General features: G+C 42.6%; 1 protein-coding gene across 1 annotated transcript; it reads left to right on the top strand.

Moving 5' to 3' along the window:
• Positions 1-7,762: 7,762 nt before the first annotated feature.
• On the top strand, positions 7,763-17,653 carry LOC123773213 (uncharacterized). Its single transcript, XM_069306392.1, has 3 exons — positions 7,763-8,072; positions 15,166-15,389; positions 17,531-17,653. Exons 1-3 carry the CDS (start codon positions 7,763-7,765, stop codon positions 17,651-17,653), a joined length of 657 nt encoding a protein of 218 aa, XP_069162493.1.
• Positions 17,654-22,231: the final 4,578 nt, after the last annotated feature.

The following is a 22,231-nucleotide window of genomic DNA, read 5'->3' as shown; positions in this document are numbered from 1 at the left end:
AAAGTTGATGAACACTGTGAACATGCAGGAAATATGAACTTACAGAGAACATGAAGACATGATAAGGAACATAGGGAATACAAAAAAATGGACACTGAACATGTGAAGAACAAGCTAAGAACATTGAGAACATGAATATTGACTATAAAAGTTGTACAGAGAACATATGACGTACATGAAAACGTGACAAAGAACATAGTGAACATATGGGGAAAATGGTAGAAAACAGAGAAAAATTGAGAAACTGGTGAAAAAATATGAACTGAGCACGTTGTGAACATTTGTAGAACATGGAATGAACACACAAAACATGGAAAAGAATGCGAAGAACACAGTGAATATAGAGAAAATATGCAAATACAGTACGATTATTGAAGGTTAGGATAAGTTGGGGATGAGAAGGTAAGGGAGGGAAAGGGTAAGGTAAGATTTTGACCATGTGATTATTGCTTACTTGGGTAAACAAAAGGTATTGAAGGTAAAGGTGTTATATGACCGTGTGAATATTACATAGCTGAGTACAAAAAGGGTATTAGAGGCCATGATGTTTATTTTGATAGACTGGAGTGGGACTTGATCTGAATTAATTTGATGAACATCGAACTAAGGTGCAGGACATGATTTGGAGCTCAGTAACTGACTTGATCTTATTTACTGTGTCTGATATACAGAGGGTATAAGTTTCAGGGAAATTGAATAGGTATTAACAAAGATACGAGAGGGAACTATGGAGGGAGACAGGAGCTAGAACTTGCTTACTGACTTCATATATTTCACTACGTCTGAAATATGACTGTTTAAATTTCGTGGAAATTGTGCTATTAGTAGCGAAAATGTGGTCTCTAACAAATTTTGGTCTTCAATTGGGCTCTGATTAATTTCGATCATGAACTTGACACTGAATATTTTTGGCACAAAGTGGCTTCTGATGAATTTTTGGTCTTTACTGGACTCTGGCGAATTTCTGTCTACAAACGGACTCTGACTAATTTTGCTCACAGAGTGGACTCTGAATATTTTTGGGCACAAAGTGGACTCTGTTAATTTTCAGGGTAAGACCTGACTCTGATTATTTTCATGGATAAACTGGACTCTGAATATTTTCAGGCACAAACTGGACTCTGAAGAATTTTGTTAACAAAGTGGACTCTGAAGAATCTAGGTTAACAATAGGACTCTGTTAATTTCGGTATTTTTACAGGTGAAACAGCCGTAAATGGTTATAAAACATAAAGTCATGACTAAAATACTGTTTTCCGTAACAAAACGTCTAAGACAATATTCTCTGAAAATGGCCTTTTTACAAAATTTGGTCATGAACATATAAATAAACTTCTATGATTATTTGAAACTCTGAAATATTTTCTTAAAACTGAACTCTGAAAAATTTGAATTTCTCCCATAAGAACTCTTAACAAACTTCTAAGACCTCGGAAATGATTTTTCACTTATGAACTCTTAACAAACTTCTATGAAATTATTTTTTTCATAAGAATTCCCTAATTCCAAATCAGTGTCTGCTCAAATTCACCCGAAAACCATGACATGCAAAACAGGATTTTTTAATTTCTCCCATAGGAACTCTTAACAAACTTCTAAGATCTTATTTTCATCACATGAACTCTTAACAAATGTCTAAAATCTCAGAAATTATTTTCCTCATAAGAATTCCTTAATTCCAAATCTGTGACTGCCCAAATTCACCTGAAAACTATGAAGCGCTAAACGGGATTTTTTTCCAAAACAAAAAAATCCTCTTTAACCTTCATCCCTACTACTTACACCATGGAAGGTTGTAATGTGAGGTGGCGGAAATAGCTCTATCATGTCCATTATTCCACCCCTATTTAAATATTCTAACGGGGGAGTGGGGGAAATAGCTCTCTTCTGTCCATTATTCCTCCCCCCCTTGCCAGTTAGCTAATCTAAAGCTCTCCCCAGAGTCCCTACTGCAGCTCTCTAATTCATCACCTGGTGACCTAGGTATTTGATTACCTAGGTGTCAAGACCAAAAGGCATTGTAACCTGATCAGGTACCCGTGACTCAAGAGAACTCTAGAGTAATTCACTGAAACGAACGAATCAGAGAAACGAAAGGAAAGAGATGAATTTTTTTTTTTTTTTTTTTTTTTTTTTTTTTGGGAGTAAAGAGGAAGGAGAGGCATAGGTGAAGGGAAGTATAGAAGTGGGAAATACAGTGAGAGGTATGAAAGCAGGCGGGCTGTCCGCCTTGCTGACACGATGTGTGGGTGTTGGCAGCTAAGCTAAGCTGGCTCCCTCTTGTCAGGGAGCTGTGAGTGTGTGAGAGGTTCTTCACATGTGTTTCACCATATATGGATGTCCATAGATGAATACTGTGAAGCATTCATATATAGACACTCCGATGCTTCCACACACGGTATTCTGTTTAATGCTCTTTATTTTATTATTATTATTTATCGAGTTGTCATACATATTATTTATCGAGTTGTTCATACATACACATATATGAACTGTTCATATATATACATATATAACTCATCTTGGGATTATATACTGTGGGGCGGGGTTTTCGTCCAGAGAATCGAGGCTCCTGGGCCACCAGCTGTGGGAGCGGGGCGTCTCATCTTGGAGTAATCTTTCAAACATTGGGTCCTCTAACATTTCGATGGTGTTCCATACCCTGATGGCTTGGTGCTGCAGTCTGATGTTTAGTGGCTGTATGTTCAGGAGTTCGTGGAGCTCCTGGATTGTCTGATCATATGGTGGACGGTGTTTTGCTGCTCTCCTTAGCGCCTTATTTTGTACTGCTTGCAGTTTCTGCATGTTAGTTTTCTTTATGGTGTGTAGTGGTACTGGGGGATATTCTAGATGCGGCCGAACTAGAGCCTTATATAGGTGGATCTGAATGTTAGTACTGAGGCTTCGGAATCTTCTCAGTTTTCCTAATGCTGCTTTGGCTTTGTTTAGTCGGTCCCTTACATGAATTTGTATCCCTGTTCTATTTATCATAAGTCCCAGTATTCTGCCTACCTCCGCATATTGGATGGGCTGGTTATCAAGGATGATGGGGTCAGGGTTTCTTTTCGCAATGTGTATTATTTGGAACTTTTGTTTGTTGGTGCTAATTTTCCATTGCTTCTCAAAGTTGTTTATGAGTTCAATGGCTGCCTTGGTCTTGTCGGCTAGTAGCGGCTTTGATGGGCCCGGTTGGCATATTATTTGGGTAACATCATCAGCGTATGTGATGTATTCTCCATGTTGGGGTTGGGGTAGGTCAGCTGTATATATGTTGAATAGAGTGGGGGAGAGGCAGCTTCCTTGTGGTACTCCGCTTTTCAGTTCTATTACGTCACCCAAGTAGCTGCCGATATTAAGCCTAGCAGTTCTATTGTCTATAAAGCTGCAGAGAGTAGCTGTAAATCTCTCAGGAAGTCCTAGTTCAGATATCTTATATTTTAGGCCTGTGTGCCACACTTTATCGAAGGCTTTCGAGACGTCCCTAAGCACTATATTACACTGATCTTTTTTCGACACTGCGTTAGCTATATGCTCGTAGATCAGAGCTATAGCTGTATGGGCCCCTCTGCGGTGTCTAAACCCATGCTGCCTGCTGTTATACTTCCCTTCCTCTTCCATGTACTTCACAAGTCTCTGATTGATAATTTTTTCGAATATTTTACCTGGTACTTCGAGGAGGGAAATTGGCCTGTAGTTTTCAGTTTGGGTTGGGGGTTTACCTGGCTTGGGGATTAATCGTATTGTGGCATTCTTGAAGTATGTGGGGAATAGTCCAGATGCCAGAGCTGCATTTAAGATACATGTGTATTGATGGAGTGCAATCACTGGTAGGTTGGATAATACCATCTTATTTATTTTGCTGTTGCCCGGCGCCTTGTTCTTGAAACCCATAATTGTTTTATGGACCTCCGCAATGGTTATGTGTTTCATAAGGTGGCAGTCATCGCGTATGTTGTTAAGGTCTATTGTTTGCGTCGGGAGTAGTGCTGCAGCTCTGTTATCGACTTGAGTTGTAATTTCCCTTTCATTAATTGGGCAAAAATTTAAATTTTCTTCCGGGTTTATCCTGAATATTTTTTCCCAGAACTTCCTGAATTCCTGCTCTTGTTCTCTCTCCTCATAGAGTTTATTTCCTGAGGCGTCTATGATGTAGGGTGTTTCCTCAGAAGAGCTTCCCATCAGGGTCTTTACTTTTTTCCAGAACTTCCCCGGGTTTCTGTAGTCGACTTGGATATTGCTTATTAGGTCATCCCATTGTTTGGTGTACTCTGTTTTGCATAGATCTTGCAGCTCATCTTGAAGTTCCCTTTGTAGTCTTTTGCGCTCATCCGTCCACCCGTGTTGTGTTATGAGTTGTAAAAGATTGTTATATCTGGTTTGCAGTGTCCTGAGCGCCTCAGTGGCTGGGGGGTGTGGGAGCGTTATGTGGTGAGCTACGGGAATGTGATCAGTCATGCATTTTTCAATGGTGTTAATCCATGTATTTAACTCGGCGTTTATGCAAGATGTTTCCTTTCCATTAAAATCTGTGACACTGATTTCCTGTGCACTGCTTTTGAACGCTTCCCAGTCAGAGATCTGACCTTCCCAAGAGATGAATAAAACAGTAATTAGTGAGGGTTTGGGGTGAGGGAGGAGGGAGGACTAGACCGGGAAGCAGGGAGGAGTGTAGTCAGGTAAAAGGGAGAGTGGGAGAGAGGGTACGGAGATGAATAGGAAGTAGTGGTAGAGGTAGAAGTAGAAAAGTAGATAGTAGAAGGTAGACTGCCACCATCCATTCAAGACCATTATATACAAGACAAGGAATGGAACTTGTCGGTACCACAAAATTCTCTAAAATATATCAACAGGTCATCATTAGCATGATTTAACTGGAATCATGTTCCAGACAAGATTCTTTAACTAAAGAGTACTCTACACTCTATTTTGCATATATCATAAATTCCAAGAACTTGGGAACACAATTAATGTAAAATTAAAAGTAAATGAATCAATTATTTATTTAGCATGATATATATCAGAATTCCAGCAATCGAACTGAAGGTTCATTATTAATGTACCAAGTGAATCACTACACCAGAATTCGAGACCATTACAACCGTCTTCCCCCTGATTGTCACATAACACTAGTAAACACGACTACGTCACCTTTCATGATCAACTCACCAAGTGTCTGCCTATAGCTGGCTTGAGAGGGGAGGGGGGACTGTAGTTGATAGAAATTGTCTGCCCCGTCCGGCTGAGAGTCTCTCGGTTCTGCTCTGCTGGCTGTTCTCCTGTCTCTCTGTCTATCTCTGTGTACAATACCCTGGTATATATTGGGGACCAACTAGCTAACTCCGCCCTCAAGTAGATAGCCCCAGGCACTCTACCAAGCCACACCTTAAATTGGCTGCATGTTTGAAGGTCACCCCTGGCTAGCCGCCTGCAATTATGAGATTAGCGGAGACCAGGTCAACTTCCCATGACCTGACCTTGGTCACTTGGTGGTCATTAACACGTAGAGGTGAGAGTTTCTTAATTACTAGGGGCCGCCAACCTGATGCCTCATGACATCTTGTCTGTGACTCCTTGTTCTAGTAGTAGTAGGCATCCTTCAGTCTCGGAAGACTATGGAGTTGCGCCCTGACAGGGCGCAAAGCCTGGGTAGGTAGATTTGAAGAAGCTGTTACCCATGCAGCAGGTCCCTCCTCTCCACTTTGCTGAAATTATCCAATAGAAAGGCAAATGCCAATACACATGGTTCCAGCAACGTCGCAGGAGCTGCCAGAACGAGGTCGACGTCAACAACGAATTGCCTTCGGGGATCCAACTCTGGGTTTTTCCTCGAGGTTGACTCCTGAAGCCTTTCCCAAAAAAGGGGTATGGCCGCAAGGTAGCGGAGGTTTATAATCAGGGTTTTCGTTCCCCTAGATGGGCTGCCTTCCCAGGCTATCGAGTCCCATCTACCCGGAGCAGCTGTTTTTAAGGCGCCAGAGGCACGCCCTCACCCCTTCTCCTGTCGGTAAAAGCAGTTCCGCCGAACTTAAAGACTAAGCCACCCGTGTAGGCCAGGAGTTGGATTTGGTTGTCAGAGGCTATTGGAGACGCATGCCGTATAGGAGCATTTTATAGGTCATGGGAGCTCGTCCCCCATTACCACCCCCTGGCTATGACAACCCCTTGGACTCCTGTTCTAGATATATATTAAATACAAAACAACTTTACGGTGTTACATCTCCCATTCCCCCCTTAATAAAGTTTTTGCAACACTGCTAATGCCAATAAGCTGGGTGGGAACACTTTATAAAAAAAAAATACATCCTAGCTAAACAATTTTTCATCATCCTACTCTAACAAACAAAAATATGTTTTTGTTTACCCAGTTTGTTTTGTTTTGTTTTTGTTTGAAAAATATGTTTTTGTTTACCCAGAGACAATAATACATGCGGCCCAGGGGAAACTCAGAGAAAAACAAGGGCAGAGCTACTCAGACCTAGAACACAAGAAGTGGAAGACAAGAGATGGATTCTTCTAACCCTTTTTTCCTCGACCCTGCAGCACAGCTTAAGATAAAACTCCAGGAAGTATGGACATGGATGAGGGCAACGTACAGTGAACATCCATCCTGGGTAAAATTCCCACAAAACCCTCCCATGATCGCCTGGAGGCGAGGTAAGTCTATAAAGGACCACCTTGTTAGAGCAGCTGTGCCGGTAGATCATCTCAACCGAACTCGGGGAGAGGACCAGCCCCAGGTTACAGTTCAAAGAAATGAAACTTACTGACCCTAACCTAACCTGACACAGGTTTGGTGTGCGACCTGCATGGAGGCGGAGTATGCAGTGGCTAGGAGGGGCCTACAAGTACGACCGACATCAGTTGTCTCTGGTTGGGCGATATCACTGCTTGGTCTTGTAGATATTCCTGTGATGCCTTTCATCAACACAACTGCATCAGTCGCCTCTCCGTCGTTGACGCACAACAACGCCGTGGAAACTGTACTTCTTGCACTGCGCTCAGGACCGTAGAATTCGGTTGTCCCAACTGATCTTGAATTAGCCGTACGTCTGTCACCATGATGGCCGTATCTTGGGGTTCTTCACAGCATAAAGGGAACTGCAAGTTTCGAAACCTCCATGTAGTTGGCACCGTAGAATCCATTCTATTCTCAGCCTCCCTGTTGCTCCAGCACGCCTCCTTCAGAGAGCCACTTCAGACAGCTACATCAAGTTTGCACGACACAGGGGGGGAATCATTCAACAGAGCAACATGCTTGCTGGAGCGGCGGCCAGTTAAGGCAAACGATTCTGTCTTGCAATTACGCTCCATGCAATGATGCTGACACCAAGAAGGGACACTAGGCATCGTGTCCTAGCTTGGCCTTATCTTCTCCTCCTCTTCTAGCCCTACCACTTGAGCTGGGCGGTACAGCGACGGTCTCGCTTCATGCAGGTCGGCGTTCAATCCCCAACCGTCCAAGTGGTTGGGCACCATTCTTTCCACCCGTCCCATCCCAAATCCTTATCCTGATCCCTTCCACGTGCTATATAATCGTAATGGTTCGGCGCTTTCCCCTGATAACTCCCTTCCCTCCCTCCTCCTCTTCTTTCTTTTTTCTCCCATGGGTCTTTGAGAAGCGACCTGGGGTCCAGTGGGGTCCGTCCATCCTGGGGTCCATCCTGGGTGGACCAATGTTGGTGGGACAGACTGGGGTTGTTGTTGATCCTCTCTGGTGGTCACGATGCAATAGCTGGTGGTCACGCTTCCATGGCTGGTAGCGATGATATCTTGGCTGGTGGTGACGATGCCATTGCTGGTGGTGACGATGCCATTGCTGGTGGTTGATGCCATAGCTGGTGATGACACCATACCTGGTGGTGACGCCATTGTTGGTGATGATGCCATGGAAGGTGATGACTCCATTGCTGGTGGAGACACAATGGCTGGTGATGTCGCCATGTCTGATGGTGACTTCATTGCTGGTGGTGATGCTATGGCTGGTGGTGACGCCATGGATGGTGACGCCATTAAGGGTGATGACGCCATGGCTGGTTGTGACTTTATGGCTGGTGGTGATGCTATTGCTGGAGGTGATGCCATGGCTGGTGGTGATGCCATGGCTGGTGGTGGTGGTGCCATGGCTTGTGGTGATGCCATGGCTGGTGGTGATGCCATTGTTGGTGATGATGCCATGGCTGTTGGTGACGCCATGGCTGGTGGTGACGCCATGGCTGGTGGTGACGATGCAATGGCTGGTGGTGACGATGCAATGGCTGGTGGTGACGCCATGGCTGGTGGTGACGCCATGGCTGGTGGTGACGCCATGGCTGGTGGTGACGCCATGGCTGGTGGTGACGCCATGGATGGCGGTGACGCCATGGCTGGCGGTGACGCCATGGCTGGCGGTGACGCCATGGCTGGTGGTGACGCCATGGCTGGTGGTGACAATGCCATGGCTGGTGGTGCCGCAATAGCTGATGGTGATGCAAAGGCTTGTGGTGACGTAATGACTGGTGGTTACTCTATGTCTGGTGGTGACGCCATAATTGGGGATTATGCCATGACTGGGGATGACTCCAGGGCTGGAGGTGACGCCATGGCTGGTGATGACAACATGGCTGGTGGTGAAGAATCTCCTCTCAACTCCTTATATTAACATTTACTAATAACACTAACACGTAGAATTAAAATCGTTGGTATATCAGGCATGATTTAGATAGAAATTACCCAGCCATCTTGACACCAAGCGTCGATAGCAGACTGAAACATGAAGTCTTCCACGAATGTTAGAGATTTATAGAGTTCAGTTAATTGTCCTTTCTTTCTAAAATTATTGTTCATTATGAAAGAAGTATTTATTTCGTGAATTATGCGAATACCTCTTCTCGCAATTGCCTTGCGAGAAGAGGTATTATTATTCAACATATTTACTGGTGACGATAGTTTAAATCATACTCCTTTATTTCCCTCAATAATTACTAGTAAACCAAATTGGTTTAAGCTCGAGATCGCTATGAGCGTCTCTGTGCATGCGTGTTCGGGCCTCTGGGTATGGGGGAGGTGGCTTTTCGGCACACGGCTCCGCCACGAGTACACACAGATTTACAAGCGGTAGCCATTGCAGATATAATACGTGGTCGTACAGTGCTTCTTACTGTATATTCTCGTTTCTGAGAAGATAATCGCGTCCCCGAATTTGACCTTCAACAGCAGTGAACGTCAGGGACTAATTGACGTGATATCGGCGACTGTAAATGTGCCAACAAGCCTACGTTATGTATATTTTATGTGTAGTGCACTATCACATAAATTATTACTGTAGGTAGCTCGTCGTTATGTCATTTACCGACCAAAACACTCATGTTCGTGTCAGGAAAATCCGACACCATTTAATATCATACAGACAGATAATAATAGCTGCTGTATTGTATAAACAAGTTAACCCATAGAAAACATAACTTGTAGTGGAATTACCGTCTATAGAAAACGGGATATCATCACCACATACTATTATAAATTCACCAGCTATTCTGCTAGGAATTATTCTTAAATACATTAGTCTTTGGACTTTACCATCATAAAACATCTCATATAAATTAACTTAATTATCAATATCAAAGTAGCGTAAATGTGACCCTTCTATCACTTTCTGTCATCTGGGCAATGTAAGCCAGGCGTCAGTGAGGAAGGAGGGGCAGCCATTGTTTATACTAGACCAGAGGCTCACGGGAGCAAATACGGCTCCTGTTAATTTTGCTTGGACGAAGTGTTATGGAAACCAAAGGTGTACCATTATCAACACGCTGTCAACAAATTCAAGTTAAGTATCTTTCCGAAACCCGTTTATCATTCATTTATGGCCATTAATGTCAGGATATAGGGAGGCCCGGTTAGAGCACGAGATCGCCTCATATTAAAGGTAATTAAGCCAGGTCTTCATTGTTCCATGTACAGTGTTTTCTCTGATATACATGTCATATATAGGATTCTGGCTTTACAGCTAGCGCCCTTTTGACAGGTCAAGACGAGGAAGCATGCTTTGTGCATTAGTTACCAGGGTGATGGAAGCTACCTCAAAGAGGGAAAATGTGGTGTCTACATCCTGGTTATACCTGGTGGACTAAGGCCTGCTGTACTATAAGATAAGGAACCTCTTCAATGTTTAATAATGTGTAGTTAATACTGTAGTTTGATTGGCTGCATATATATAAATTAAATTAATATAAACCCCCCTAATGTGTAGAGGATCGATTTGTGAGATTATTGCAGAAATACAGTCCACTTAACATCATACAAATTGCTATCGAAGTATACAAATTAACGTAAATATAAATTCATATAAATTAAATAAATATAAATCTCACAGGTTGGTTCCCACATTATTTGGTCATCTTCGAACCGGATGAACCAGTTAACCAGTGGATTCATTAAATAAACTAGTGCAGTGTGATTTAAACAAAGGCCAGCAGTCAAAGACGGCGGCGTGGCCTCGAACGAGTTCACGAGCCCCGCTCAGTTCAGATCAGCCTCATCAGCGGTTTCATGCACACCCACAGATTTGGTGGCGTGTTATTCTGTGAAATGACAACGCTAATATTGAAGCCAGCCAAATTAGTGGCTATGGTTTCGCGAGATTGTTCACGGATTTCGTGGTGTTAAATTTCGCAAGAGATTATCCACGAATTTTGTGGACTTTATTTCGCGAGGTCACTAATAATATTTAATACTTCTAGATAATATTAGAAGTTTCACAGAGGCTAATTAAGAGGCTATTATCAATAATTGTGTATATTATTTCTCCAATATAGAGAATTATTTAATATATATTGCACTAGTGATCACAGTGTAATATTTACTAATTGCCAACCCACAACAGGGTAGGAAATTACAATTGACTAGTGGAACTATTATTGTTCATCCTAGTCCCATTATTACCATAGTCAGTTGTACTATATTCAACAACCTAACACCATTAATGAATAGTCCAGACCCTATTTTGGGTGTAATTTTTATCAACTCGAGTTGAGTTGTATATATAATAATTTACTTATGATCATTACACCTTTGAGTGATTAATTAGTGTCTCTACCATCCTAGGGTGATATAGAAGAGCTAACCAAAAGGTACTTCCAGGGACACTGGTTTATCACTCAAATCATTAGTGTGTATGATTGTATATATATATAATGTGTATTAATTTTAAGTGCTAACCTCTATTAGAGGTAGGATTACAGCCTAGTGAGTGCAGAAATTATGCCCTAGGCTACCATCAGTGCTTGTTCAGCATTATGAGCAGCCCCCTCACAAGCCCCACAAGGCTTTACCAACTAGCTAATATGGATAATGCTGGCAATGAGGAAACTGTCATACATCTAGTACTACAATTGCTGGATTTACCTCAACCTGATCAGACTGCTGACTCATTACAATCCTTCAGCATGGAGTTTGAGTCACTACTAAGAACATTCAGTCTTAAGGTTGATATAACTACTAGTGAATGGATGACCAAAGTAGTCCTTCAACGAAAATTGTCCAGCGATATACTAGATGAATTATATGCACATCAACATAACACCATCCTGACAGCCCAGGACATCACTGAAGGTTTGCATTCCATCATAAACAAACGACGTGCAAATGAGAAAGTTAAAGCCTCATGCAAGCCTTCAGAAATGGAAAATAATAGTCAATTAAAGGGTAAAACAACTACCCCAAATAAACATCAACCAATTACTCAAACATCAAGTTGCAGAAAATATGACAATGCAGCAGAATCCTCCAAGCCTACTGTTACTAGTTCACCCAAACCGGTAACTTCCAAACGTGCAGTAGGCTAGGGGACATGTATGTTCTGCAAAAAGAAACATTCAACATACTGTTGTGCTAATTATCCAACCAGAGACACTCGTATTGAGCGACTCCAGGAATTAGGGAGATGTTCAAGGTGTCTCAAGTCACACAACATAGACTATTGTGATACCCAATTCAACACCTGCAACAGGTGTAGAAGAGCTAGGCACCATGCAGCACTGTGCAAATATACGAAATTAACGTATTCAAGACCCAAGGTGGAAGATAGCATTCCCACCACAGTACAGTACTGCAAAATGCAACAAACAAAGAGTGTCCAATCGGCAAAGTCTAAAGGTAATACGACTTTGCCTAGTGCCCAAATTACCATCCAGAATAAGAGGCCAAGGTCCATACCCGTGGGTTGTTTGACCAAGGATCCCAGAGAACATATGTCACTAAAAAGTTGGCAGATGAACTACAATTAAAGCCTGTAGCCCAGATGTCATTCAACATCTCAGGGTTTGTAACAGATGCAGGACCTCAAGTTTACCAGGTGGTACAACCATCAGTACGTTTAGGCAGGTACGTCTGTAAAGTACAAGCCATTGTGGTGGACAAAATACCAGCAGACCTACAAGTTCAAGGTCTGAGAGCAACAGCCAAATTCCTGAGAAATAGAGGAATAAAATTGGCAGATAATATTAAGTCTGATCACCTCACCGACTTCGGTCTCCTTGTAGGGACAGACTATTGCCATCGATTCATCGGTAGCCCTACTAAATATCAGGGCATAACCATGTTAAACTCTGCAGGAGGTAAATTACACTCAGGCCCAGTATCAAGCCTGAGGAGACCTATGCCTGCAGATAAACAATACCAATAGAAATCTAAATTTGTCAGCTGATTATATTTCTCCAGTAGCATTATACTAAGGAGATTACAGCTGACTATACCAACAGAGGTTGATGTTAGTAGCATCATTTAAAGCTGAAGTGAGTTCTTGAGGCCTCAGTGGCAAATCAGTGAACAGTAGCTTAAACAGCTACAAGTCACTGCGACCAATGTCACTGAACCCACTGCAGTCTCAGAACCATACTTTACTTTAATGATGAGCTATTCAATCTTCTGAATCAATTAACTAAATTAAACCCCAATATATATGATGACTGATTTGATACATTTATTATTTAATCAAGATGTATTCCATGGGCCTCAGTGTTTATATATCAGTGACGAGTTACCTGAACAAACTTCAAGTTATATCTAATGTCACTGATCTCACTGCAGTCCCTGAATCATACTTGACTGTAGTACTTGATCACAGTCAGTCTTCTGAATTAAATATTATGTAATTAGGCTTGAATATTAGCCTTTCAAGAGTTGACAGGGAAATGAAATCGCATTAGACTTCTAACCCCTGCAACTCTAGTACGGGACATCCGTCCTGTACGAACAGACGCACAAATGTGTGATTACTAACTACTAACATCAAATTAATCTAATAATTCGAAGGAGGAGTATCGGTGTTCGTCTGTTCTAAAGAGGACTTCGACCCGTGAGCAGCCCCCTGGGGAATTATGTCGGAAAATCCGACACCATTTAATATCATACAGACAGATAATAATAGCTGCTGTATTGTATAAACAAGTTAACCCATAGAAAACATAACTTGTAGTGGAATTACCATCTATAGAAAATGGGATATCATCACCACAAACTATTATAAATTCACCAGCTATTCTGCTAGGAATTATTCTTAAATACATTAGTCTTTGGACTTTACCATCATAAAACATCTCATATAAATTAACTTAATTAACAATATCAAAGTAGAGTAAATGTGACCCTTCTATCACTTTCTGTCATCTGGACAATGTAAGCCAGGCGTCAGTGAAGAAGGAGGGGCAGCCATTGTTTATACTAGACCAGAGGCTCACGGGAGCAAATACGGCTGCTGTTAATTTTACTTGGACGAAGTGTTATGGAAACCAAAGGTGTACCATTATCAACACGCTGTCAACAAATTCAAGTTAAGTGTCTTTCCGAAACCCGTTTATCATTCATTTATGGCCATTAATGTCAGGATATAGGGTGGCCCGGTTAGAGCACGAGATCGCCTCATACTAAAGGTAATTAAGCCAGGTCTTCATTGTTCCATGTACAGTGTTTTCTCTGATATACCTGTCATATATAGGATTCTGGCTATACAGCTAGCGCCCTTTTGACAGGTCAAGACGAGGAAGCATGCTTTGTGCATCAGTTACCAGGATGATGGAAGCTACCTCAAAGAGGGAAAATGTGGTGTCTACATCCTGGTTATACCTGGTGGACTAAGGCCTGCTGTACTATAAGATAAGGAACCTCTTCAATGTTTAATAATGTGTAGTTAATACTGTAGTTTGATTGGCTTCATATATATAAATTAAATTAATATAAACCCCCCCTAATGTGTAGAGGATTGATTTGTGAGATTATGAGATTATTGCAGAAATACAGTCCACTTAACATCATTCAAATTGCAATCGCAGTATACAAATTAACGTAAATATAAATTCATATAAATTAAATAAATATAAATCTCATAGGTCGGTTCCCACAGTTCGTTTCTTTCCACGTTATTCTCAAGTTTTAATGAATAGTGGAATAAATCTCTAGCCCAGTCAAATTCTATAACATTTTTGTGATTACAGCGTGTTGGTGAGGACAAGCAGAGCAGTTCTTCCTCTACACACGACATTCCCTACTGGTGTATCATCCATTATTTGGGCAATGTGATCACGTCTACGAGTATTCGAACAGTGAAACGGGTTTTGTGAAGTCTTCTTACAACTAAGCCTTACTGTCTCTCTTTCGTAGATTTCTTTGACTGATGCTAATATTATTTCTATTATGTATTTACATTTCTTATACATATAATATTCTAAGAGAAATTACATAAATCTAATATTTTGTTTCTCAGTGTGTAGCAATGTTTCATATATAATTTCCTATGATTTGACAATTTATTTAATAGGCTTAATAATCTTACTATATTATCATCATATTGAATATACATTTAATTTCTGATTCTATAATATGTATTGATATAATTAACCAACTGGTATCGAACCAGCACCAGTCATTATCCTAGATATATATTATTTCTAGTAATACCCCCCAGTGTTGAAGTTTGAGGATTTAAACTCTCAATTAATTATTATTACAGTCCATTCATGCTCTTCAAATAATTACCAAATAATCTAACATCCATAGGCACTGGTACCACAGCGTCAGTCTTATAATCCATTTATTTGTTTTCCCTATTTTCTCAAAAGTGGGTGGTCCTTCGAGTATTTCGATTTCTTAATTAAATATTAATAGAGTTGAGTTAAAAGTCCTATTCCACAACAGTTGGTGTTGACGTCATGGCCGGTGGTGACGCCTTGTTTGGTGATGATGATGCCATGGTATGTGGCGAGGCCATTACTGTTGGGGTCGCAATGTCTGGTGATGATGTTATGGCTGCTAGTGACCCCATGGCTGGTGGTGATGCAATGGATGGTGCTGAGGCCATAGCTGGTGTTGACGCAATAGCTGGTGGTGACGCAATGGATGGTAGTGACGCAATGGATATGGTGACACCATGGCAACTTGTGACTCCATGGCTGGTGGTGATGCCATGGCTGGTGGTGATGAAATCGATGGTGGTGATGCAATTTTTTTTTTATTATTATTATTTTCCACCACTGACGTGGCCACACAGTTACAATGCTAACCAATATATATACATTTTCTTCTGTCCTCCATGGACAGGGTTAGAGATGTGTTAAACATATAGTTCAAGGGTTTATTGAACAATCAACCACAGAAGGTGATACGGTGCTTTTAAAATGCTAAGCTAACCTACAGACGTAAATACATAGATGCACAGATTTACGTATGCCCTACATAAAATGTTAGATGTGTCTTTTACATAGTGTCATTAATGTGCATTTACAAAGGTGAAATGTAATTCTGATCAGCTTCCATATATACTTTATACACATGCATATACACACACATGCATTCACATACATTTGTCTCTTTTACTCTGACAGGGTGAAATAGCTGATAGAGAAACTAGTGTGCAATTAAGCACTTAATCACCGAAGGTGATTAAGGTGCTTTTACAAGCTCAGGTTATATAGTCACATTACATACATACATTGTATAATTGATACATTACATGGTTAACCTTGGGTACAAGACCAATATATCATCAATTGTTCCAGTACTCATATAGTAGTTACACAGTTCAGCATACCTTAGCCCAGGAGGGCGAAAGTCAGTCAATATGGGACATTCTACAATATAATGTTCAAGAGAGTGCATGTTTTCTCTTTCACAAAGTTGACACATTGTGTACTCGACATTTGGGTTTTGAGAAAGCTGCCAGATACGTCTATATCCCAGTCGTATTCTGGCCACTATAATATCACATTGCCGGGTTCTTGTTCTATTAGTTCCATATGTGAATGTCTCCTCACGATATCTATCATAATATTTAATGCTACAAGTTTCTGGTCTTTGTGAATTTGTTAGGTCGATGAGATCTTCATTAGACATTTGTTTAAGTATTCTCTTTGTCACTGCTAATGAAACACTCATATAAATTTCTACCATTGGTTTTCTACAGGCTGTCTTTGCAAGCATATCAACAGTGTCATGCCTTGAGATGCCAACATGTGATGGTATCCATAGGAATTTAATTTCAAATCTGTTTTCTGTAGCAGCTGTGACGGTGTCCACCCCTATATTTCTTCCTTCCCAGCTTAGAAGAATCATATCTCCGTACCCTAAGTATTCTCTGATGTTCAGGGAACATTTTCATGTGTGGGAAAGCATGGAGCGCAATTAAGCTGGCTATAAAATGACCAGCTAAGTTTCATAATGCAAGGGGGCTTACGCCTTTTGAGGCACAGGACGGTGTAGAGTCATCCTGTTTCCCACCAAGACGTCCTGACGCTTCCTGGCACCTGATTGGCCAGGTGAGGTCACGTGCCAGAAGTGACCAATGACGAGAAGTCTCGGGCGGTGTGACGTCACGAGGCGAAGGGCTCGGGGCGGCTGGCGCCTGGGCGGGAAGAGTACGTCACGAGCCGTCATAGAGGGAAGACGCGCTCGAGCGAGCTCCAGATCTAGAGAGCCCTTACCAGTAGATTTAAGCTCCGCTTCGCTTCTGCAGACAGTCTGAGAAGCCATCCAACTTCCGTGGAGTGCCCAAAGGACGGACCGGATTAGAGAGCCAAGAGCTCTGTCAAGAGTCTACAGCAGAGGGAACGTTGGGCTGGTGACGTCTGGGACGCCCAGAGGACCACGTATTCTACATCAAGCGAGTAGCTGCGGCCGGGTCAAATCTACTGACAGTGAGGCGAGGGGAAGCTGTGCTGGACTGCGAGGTGTCGGCTGTGCCAGTGAGAGTGGAGGACGACGACGGAGGTACCTGTCTCCAATACCCCAGAGAAGAGGAGGAGGAAGGCAGTACCTGTTGGGAATTAGCACGGTGAGGACGCGTTACCACGAAGGCGACGGAGGAACCTGTGTGTGTGGTGGGAACTAGTCGATGGCAGAGCAGATGCCAGGACCAGGAACCTCAACAGAGGAGGAGTCAACTTCGTGGTTGGAGTGAAATAAGGTAGATAATTGTCCCTCCCTTTACTCCTTTTGATCTAGGGGAGCTAGAATATTTTATATGTTGTGAATATTTCTACTCATCATTTTATTGTCTAAGTGACAGAATATTAGGCTAGGAGCCAAGAACTCATTGAGGCATGAGTTGGTGCGTGTGAGCATTAAGGTGGGGATGTTAGTGATCCTGGAGGTGGTAGCTGGTGTGCAAAGAGCCAGCAACGAACTCTGAAGCGCCCAGCTGATTACATTGCTAGAGGCGTGGGGAAGTCAAGACGTTCTAACAGTTAGAGGTATCAGCTGATCATGTTGCCAGAGGCACGAGGTTGTGCCCGCCGCCTGACGGGTGGACCCAGTCAGCTGACCGTGATTGTTCAAATATGTTACATGCACATCCGGTACATCGTCCCCCTTCTTCTACAGAGCCGTCGGTATAGCACTGATACACATCGTTACCCATACTCTGAGTACTTTCAGTGATGCTTTTAAGTGTTAACTGTTTTAATAATGTACAGTGCACACTATCTTTCTTGGGCGCATTTACAAAATCAACTGATAGATCCCAGTTATCCCATGGAGTAATTGGTTGATTAATCATTAATTGAATTGGGTACATATTTAATATTTTGATAGAGTTGGCTACCTTGTAGAACCAAAATACATAATCAGATTTCGTTCTTCTTCTATAGACCTCAGGTGACTGCAGCATATTAGAAAGTTTAGCTTGAAACTTCATGTGTTGTCTAGATCTACTCAATTCCTTCACGCCGAAAACTGTGCTAATAGACAAAATTCTGTCACACATGGTAGGTAATTTTAACTCTGCTCTCATATTAAGTATTCTCGTGGACTTTGGAGCCCCAAGGATGAGACGCATAGCTCAATTTTGCAAGGTTTCAAGAGATTTTAGCTCTTTGTCAGTATACAGTGTGAAATGTAGAGCATTGTAGTCAATCACAGAGCGTATAAATGATACATAAAACATTCTAGCAAGTCTCACGTTAATTCCATGATTGACACCAACAAGACCCGCAAGGGCTTTAATCTCTCCCACAGTCTCCTCTTGAGAGAAGAAAGGTACCCAGGGTCGTTAATGGGGACACCAAGGTGTCCCCATTAACAGGTGTTAACATTAACAAGGTGTCCCCATTAATCTGTAAGACTCGCAGTTCTCAAGTGCTCGCCAATCTATATGATAATTGGGTGGTGGAATACCACATGGAATGAGGGCACGAGTTTTCTGTACAGAGATAAGGAGGCCACATTCCTCAGCTCTAGTAGCAAAAGCATCGAGCAGAACTTGCATTCTAGGCTCGGAGGCAGCCTGTAAAATTATATCATCAGCATAACAAATGACAGTGTCTTCATTATTAGTTGGAAGATCTTTAATATGTTTATGCATCAGAACGTTGAACAACAACGGGCTGAGGACCCCCTCCTTGTGCAGTTCCCAGATCAAATGTTTGCTCTCTGTGCTTTTAACACCATTAAACAAAACATGCTGTTCGATTAGACAAATAGCCCTTTATCCATTTCAGTAATTTTCCTTGTATTCCCAGCTCGGCAAGCTGTTCCAGTATGATTTCTCTGTTTGCAGTATCAAAAGCTGCTGCTAGGTCGATGAAGACTGTTTGAGGGGAAGCTTCAATATGTGCGAAGTACTCAGCAAAACAGTGTTGTGTACTGAGCCCAGGCATAAATCCAAACAGTTGGGGGTGACAGGTGCCCCTGTATACGATTCATGAGTCGGTTAAGAACAATCCGTTCAAGCACTTTGCAAACACACGATGTTAGAGATATGGGTCTATAATTATCTGAGTGTGGTTTGGGGATGGGAACAATGACACTCTTTGTCCAAGCATCAGGTAATAATCCTTCACTTAAACTCATTCTGTACAACACTAAAAGTGGATTACCTGGTACTTGTGAGACTAATCTCAGTAGACTGTAAGTAATACCGTCCTCTCCTGGAGCAGTTGATTTTCCCATCTTTAGTGCATGATTTAATTCCCATTCAGTTACATCATTAAGGTCCGACACGTCAACAGCTGTACAGGCAAGATTGATGGTTCGTTGTCTGTTGGGGCGTGTGTCATTAAGTTTGTGCTGTATGTTAATTGGGAATGAGTTGCAGCTTGATGTTAGTGCCCATTGATCAAGGAGAATGTTTGCTTGATCTAGTGGGCTTTGGTGCAGTGGTTTGGTTGGGCTGCTTCTAGAGATTTTTCGTATCTTTTCCCAAACTTCAACAAGTGTTGTTTGCTCATTTATACGTTGTAGGAACTCTTCCCGATGTTTATTACGTATAACGTTGCTCATGTGTTTCTTCTCTCTCTATTTGCAACTAGAAATGCATGCAAGTCTCCTTGTGCTTTGGTTCTTTCGTATGTATCTCCAAGCTGCTTTACTCGTTCATGTTCTTTAACAAATACGGGGTCAAGGACCCACTTGGGTGGTGGTAGGTGTTGCCCACTTCTGCTAGGGTTACGGCTTGTTCCCCAACACACCCATGTGTCGTAGTAAGTAGTAATTGTATCAACGAGATCTATGGAGAAGGCTTGTACATTCGTTATTTCGTAATCTTGATACCATTTTGAAATACAATTAATAAAGTGATCGTGCAAACCATATGGAATATTCATTTTCCGTCTCTGATGTCTATTAGGTACATCACACTGTACCTCATAGGAAGCAGAAACTGCATAGTGATCACTAACCAAGTGATTTACCATCGAACATTCCATCCTATCTTGCGCAAGGTTTCTACCCATTACATAATCAAGTCTGCCTCCCAATAAATGAGTTTGGGTATCCGTAGTATACACGGTTAATCTGTTGTCATAAACATATTTGATAAATTTGCATCCATTATCGTTGTTAGTACTGTCTCCTACCGTAATATGTCTAGCATTAAAATCTCCCATGTATATTGTCCCATGATTGTCTAGATCTGGGAGCAATGTTACATTGAGTTTCTGGCTTCTGGCATATACGTTGAGGAATGAGAAGTGACCTGCTGCAGTTTGTACATGAAAGTGATGGTACTGTGTGTGTACATTTTTTTTTTTTTTGATAAAAGAAATATACAAAGTATAGCACAATACATACATGACATGAACCTAAGAACAGAACATAACAACAAAAACATAATCATAAACAGGCATAAAAGAGAACATTGCATAATAAGACCCCAGAAACTCCAGGGACACAAGTCCTAATACAAATAAACATAGTAACGGACACACAACAAACGGACGCATTACGGACATGGAAAGACACAACTAACATATAAAGAATAAACCAGACACACATATAAATACACAATGCACACAAGTACAGAAATAACACAAAGCATAATCACATCGCACACAAATCATATAAGTAACATAAAAACAAACCAAGGCCAAGGCCCAGGCACTACTATATGACAACACCAAGAAAGAATCCGGGGCGAACAATGAAACACAGAGATACATGTACCCTAAACAAACACACTTCCAGGAAGAACAGCAATCAAACCAACAAAATGAGTAACAAAACAGCCGCATTCAACTCACTCAAGGCACAAGCAACGGCCCACGCAGGAGCCAACATAGAAGCAAACCCACACTCACACACAACCCCACACACCAAACCGAACACACAACCACAGGAGCAACCACACACACACCCAGCACAACTCCCCCGAGGAGGCCCACCGGAGGGCCGGGGATCTAGGATGAAAACAGAAGACCACTCCCCCAAAAGCAACCCCACGCACATGCCCACCCGTGAACCAACCACGGAACTCGCTCGGAAACGCACGCTGCACCCACCACCACGTGAACCGCAAACGACCCCTCAAAAACCCCAAAAGCCTAGCAACTCCATAACCCTCCCTCCGACCCACCCACACACAATACACAAAGTCAGCAACAAGAAGACAAAGCGTATTACGAACACGGCGCGACCTCCGCGGAAAGGACAAAAACAAAAATCTCAAAAGGTCACCCCGCCACTCAGGTCCACAAACCCCAACCAACACGTCCTGAAGCCAATCAAGCAAACCCCGCAACCGCCCGCAAAAATAAAAGACATGCAACTGCGTCTCAGGGAAACCACAGTGCACACACGCATCAGAGGCACGCAAACCCAGCAAGCACAATCGTGCATTAGTCGCCAACGACAAATGCAAGAGCCGAAACAACAATTCCCGCTGTTGCGGAGCCAGAAACCGAGCCCCCAGCGCCGCCCACACATCCCCCTAATCCCAACACGGGAACAAACCCTCCACCCACGGTGGAACACGACGAAACAAAACCCGATACACCGCCTTGACCGACAAGGACAGGAACCCCGGACAACTGCATACCTCCCGAAGAATCGCCACCGCCCAAGAGTAAACCGGGGGGGGGGGGGGGGAGGGGGGGGTACAGACCGCCGCCTCCCGACAAACACCAAAATCCACCAAATAGCTAAACCTAACAGAGCAATAATAAACACACAAACCATTGAGCCCCCCACCCAACTCAAACCCCTGGCACAACGAGACCCAAAAGAGCGCCCGAGCCCTCGTGAACACATCAGGAATGCCCACCCCACCCTCCCGCACAGCCAATACCAACGTCGACCGGCGAACTGGGTGGTAACGACCACACCACACATAACGATAAACCTGGCGTTCCAACCCGAAAGCCAGCTTACGATCCAGGGGGAAAACCCGAGCCACGAACCAGACCCGGGACAAAACTTTGCAATTCACAAGCAGCGCCCGCTGATAAAGCGTCAACGGGCACACAGGCAGCAACCCAATCGCAACACCGACACTCCG

The sequence above is a fragment of the Procambarus clarkii genome, chromosome 57 (genome assembly GCF_040958095.1).
Source record: "Procambarus clarkii isolate CNS0578487 chromosome 57, FALCON_Pclarkii_2.0, whole genome shotgun sequence".
Lineage (NCBI taxonomy): Eukaryota > Metazoa > Arthropoda > Malacostraca > Decapoda > Cambaridae > Procambarus > Procambarus clarkii.
The sequence above is the reverse complement of the archived record's forward strand: the minus strand, read 5'-3'. Positions and strand labels throughout refer to the sequence as shown.

What these genes read in the sequence shown, in the direction of transcription:
- LOC123773213 (XM_069306392.1), top strand. Translation starts at nt 7,763, where the DNA reads ATGATATCTTGGCTGGTGGTGACGATGCCATTGCTGGTGGTGACGATG. An exon ending in TGGTGATGCTATTGCTGGAG is followed by an intron (nt 8,073 to 15,165) that starts GTGATGCCATGG and finishes ATTCCACAACAG; the next exon opens with TTGGTGTTGACGTCATGGCC. An exon ending in GTAGTGACGCAATGGATATG is followed by an intron (nt 15,390 to 17,530) that starts GTGACACCATGG and finishes TCTAAGTGACAG; the next exon opens with AATATTAGGCTAGGAGCCAA.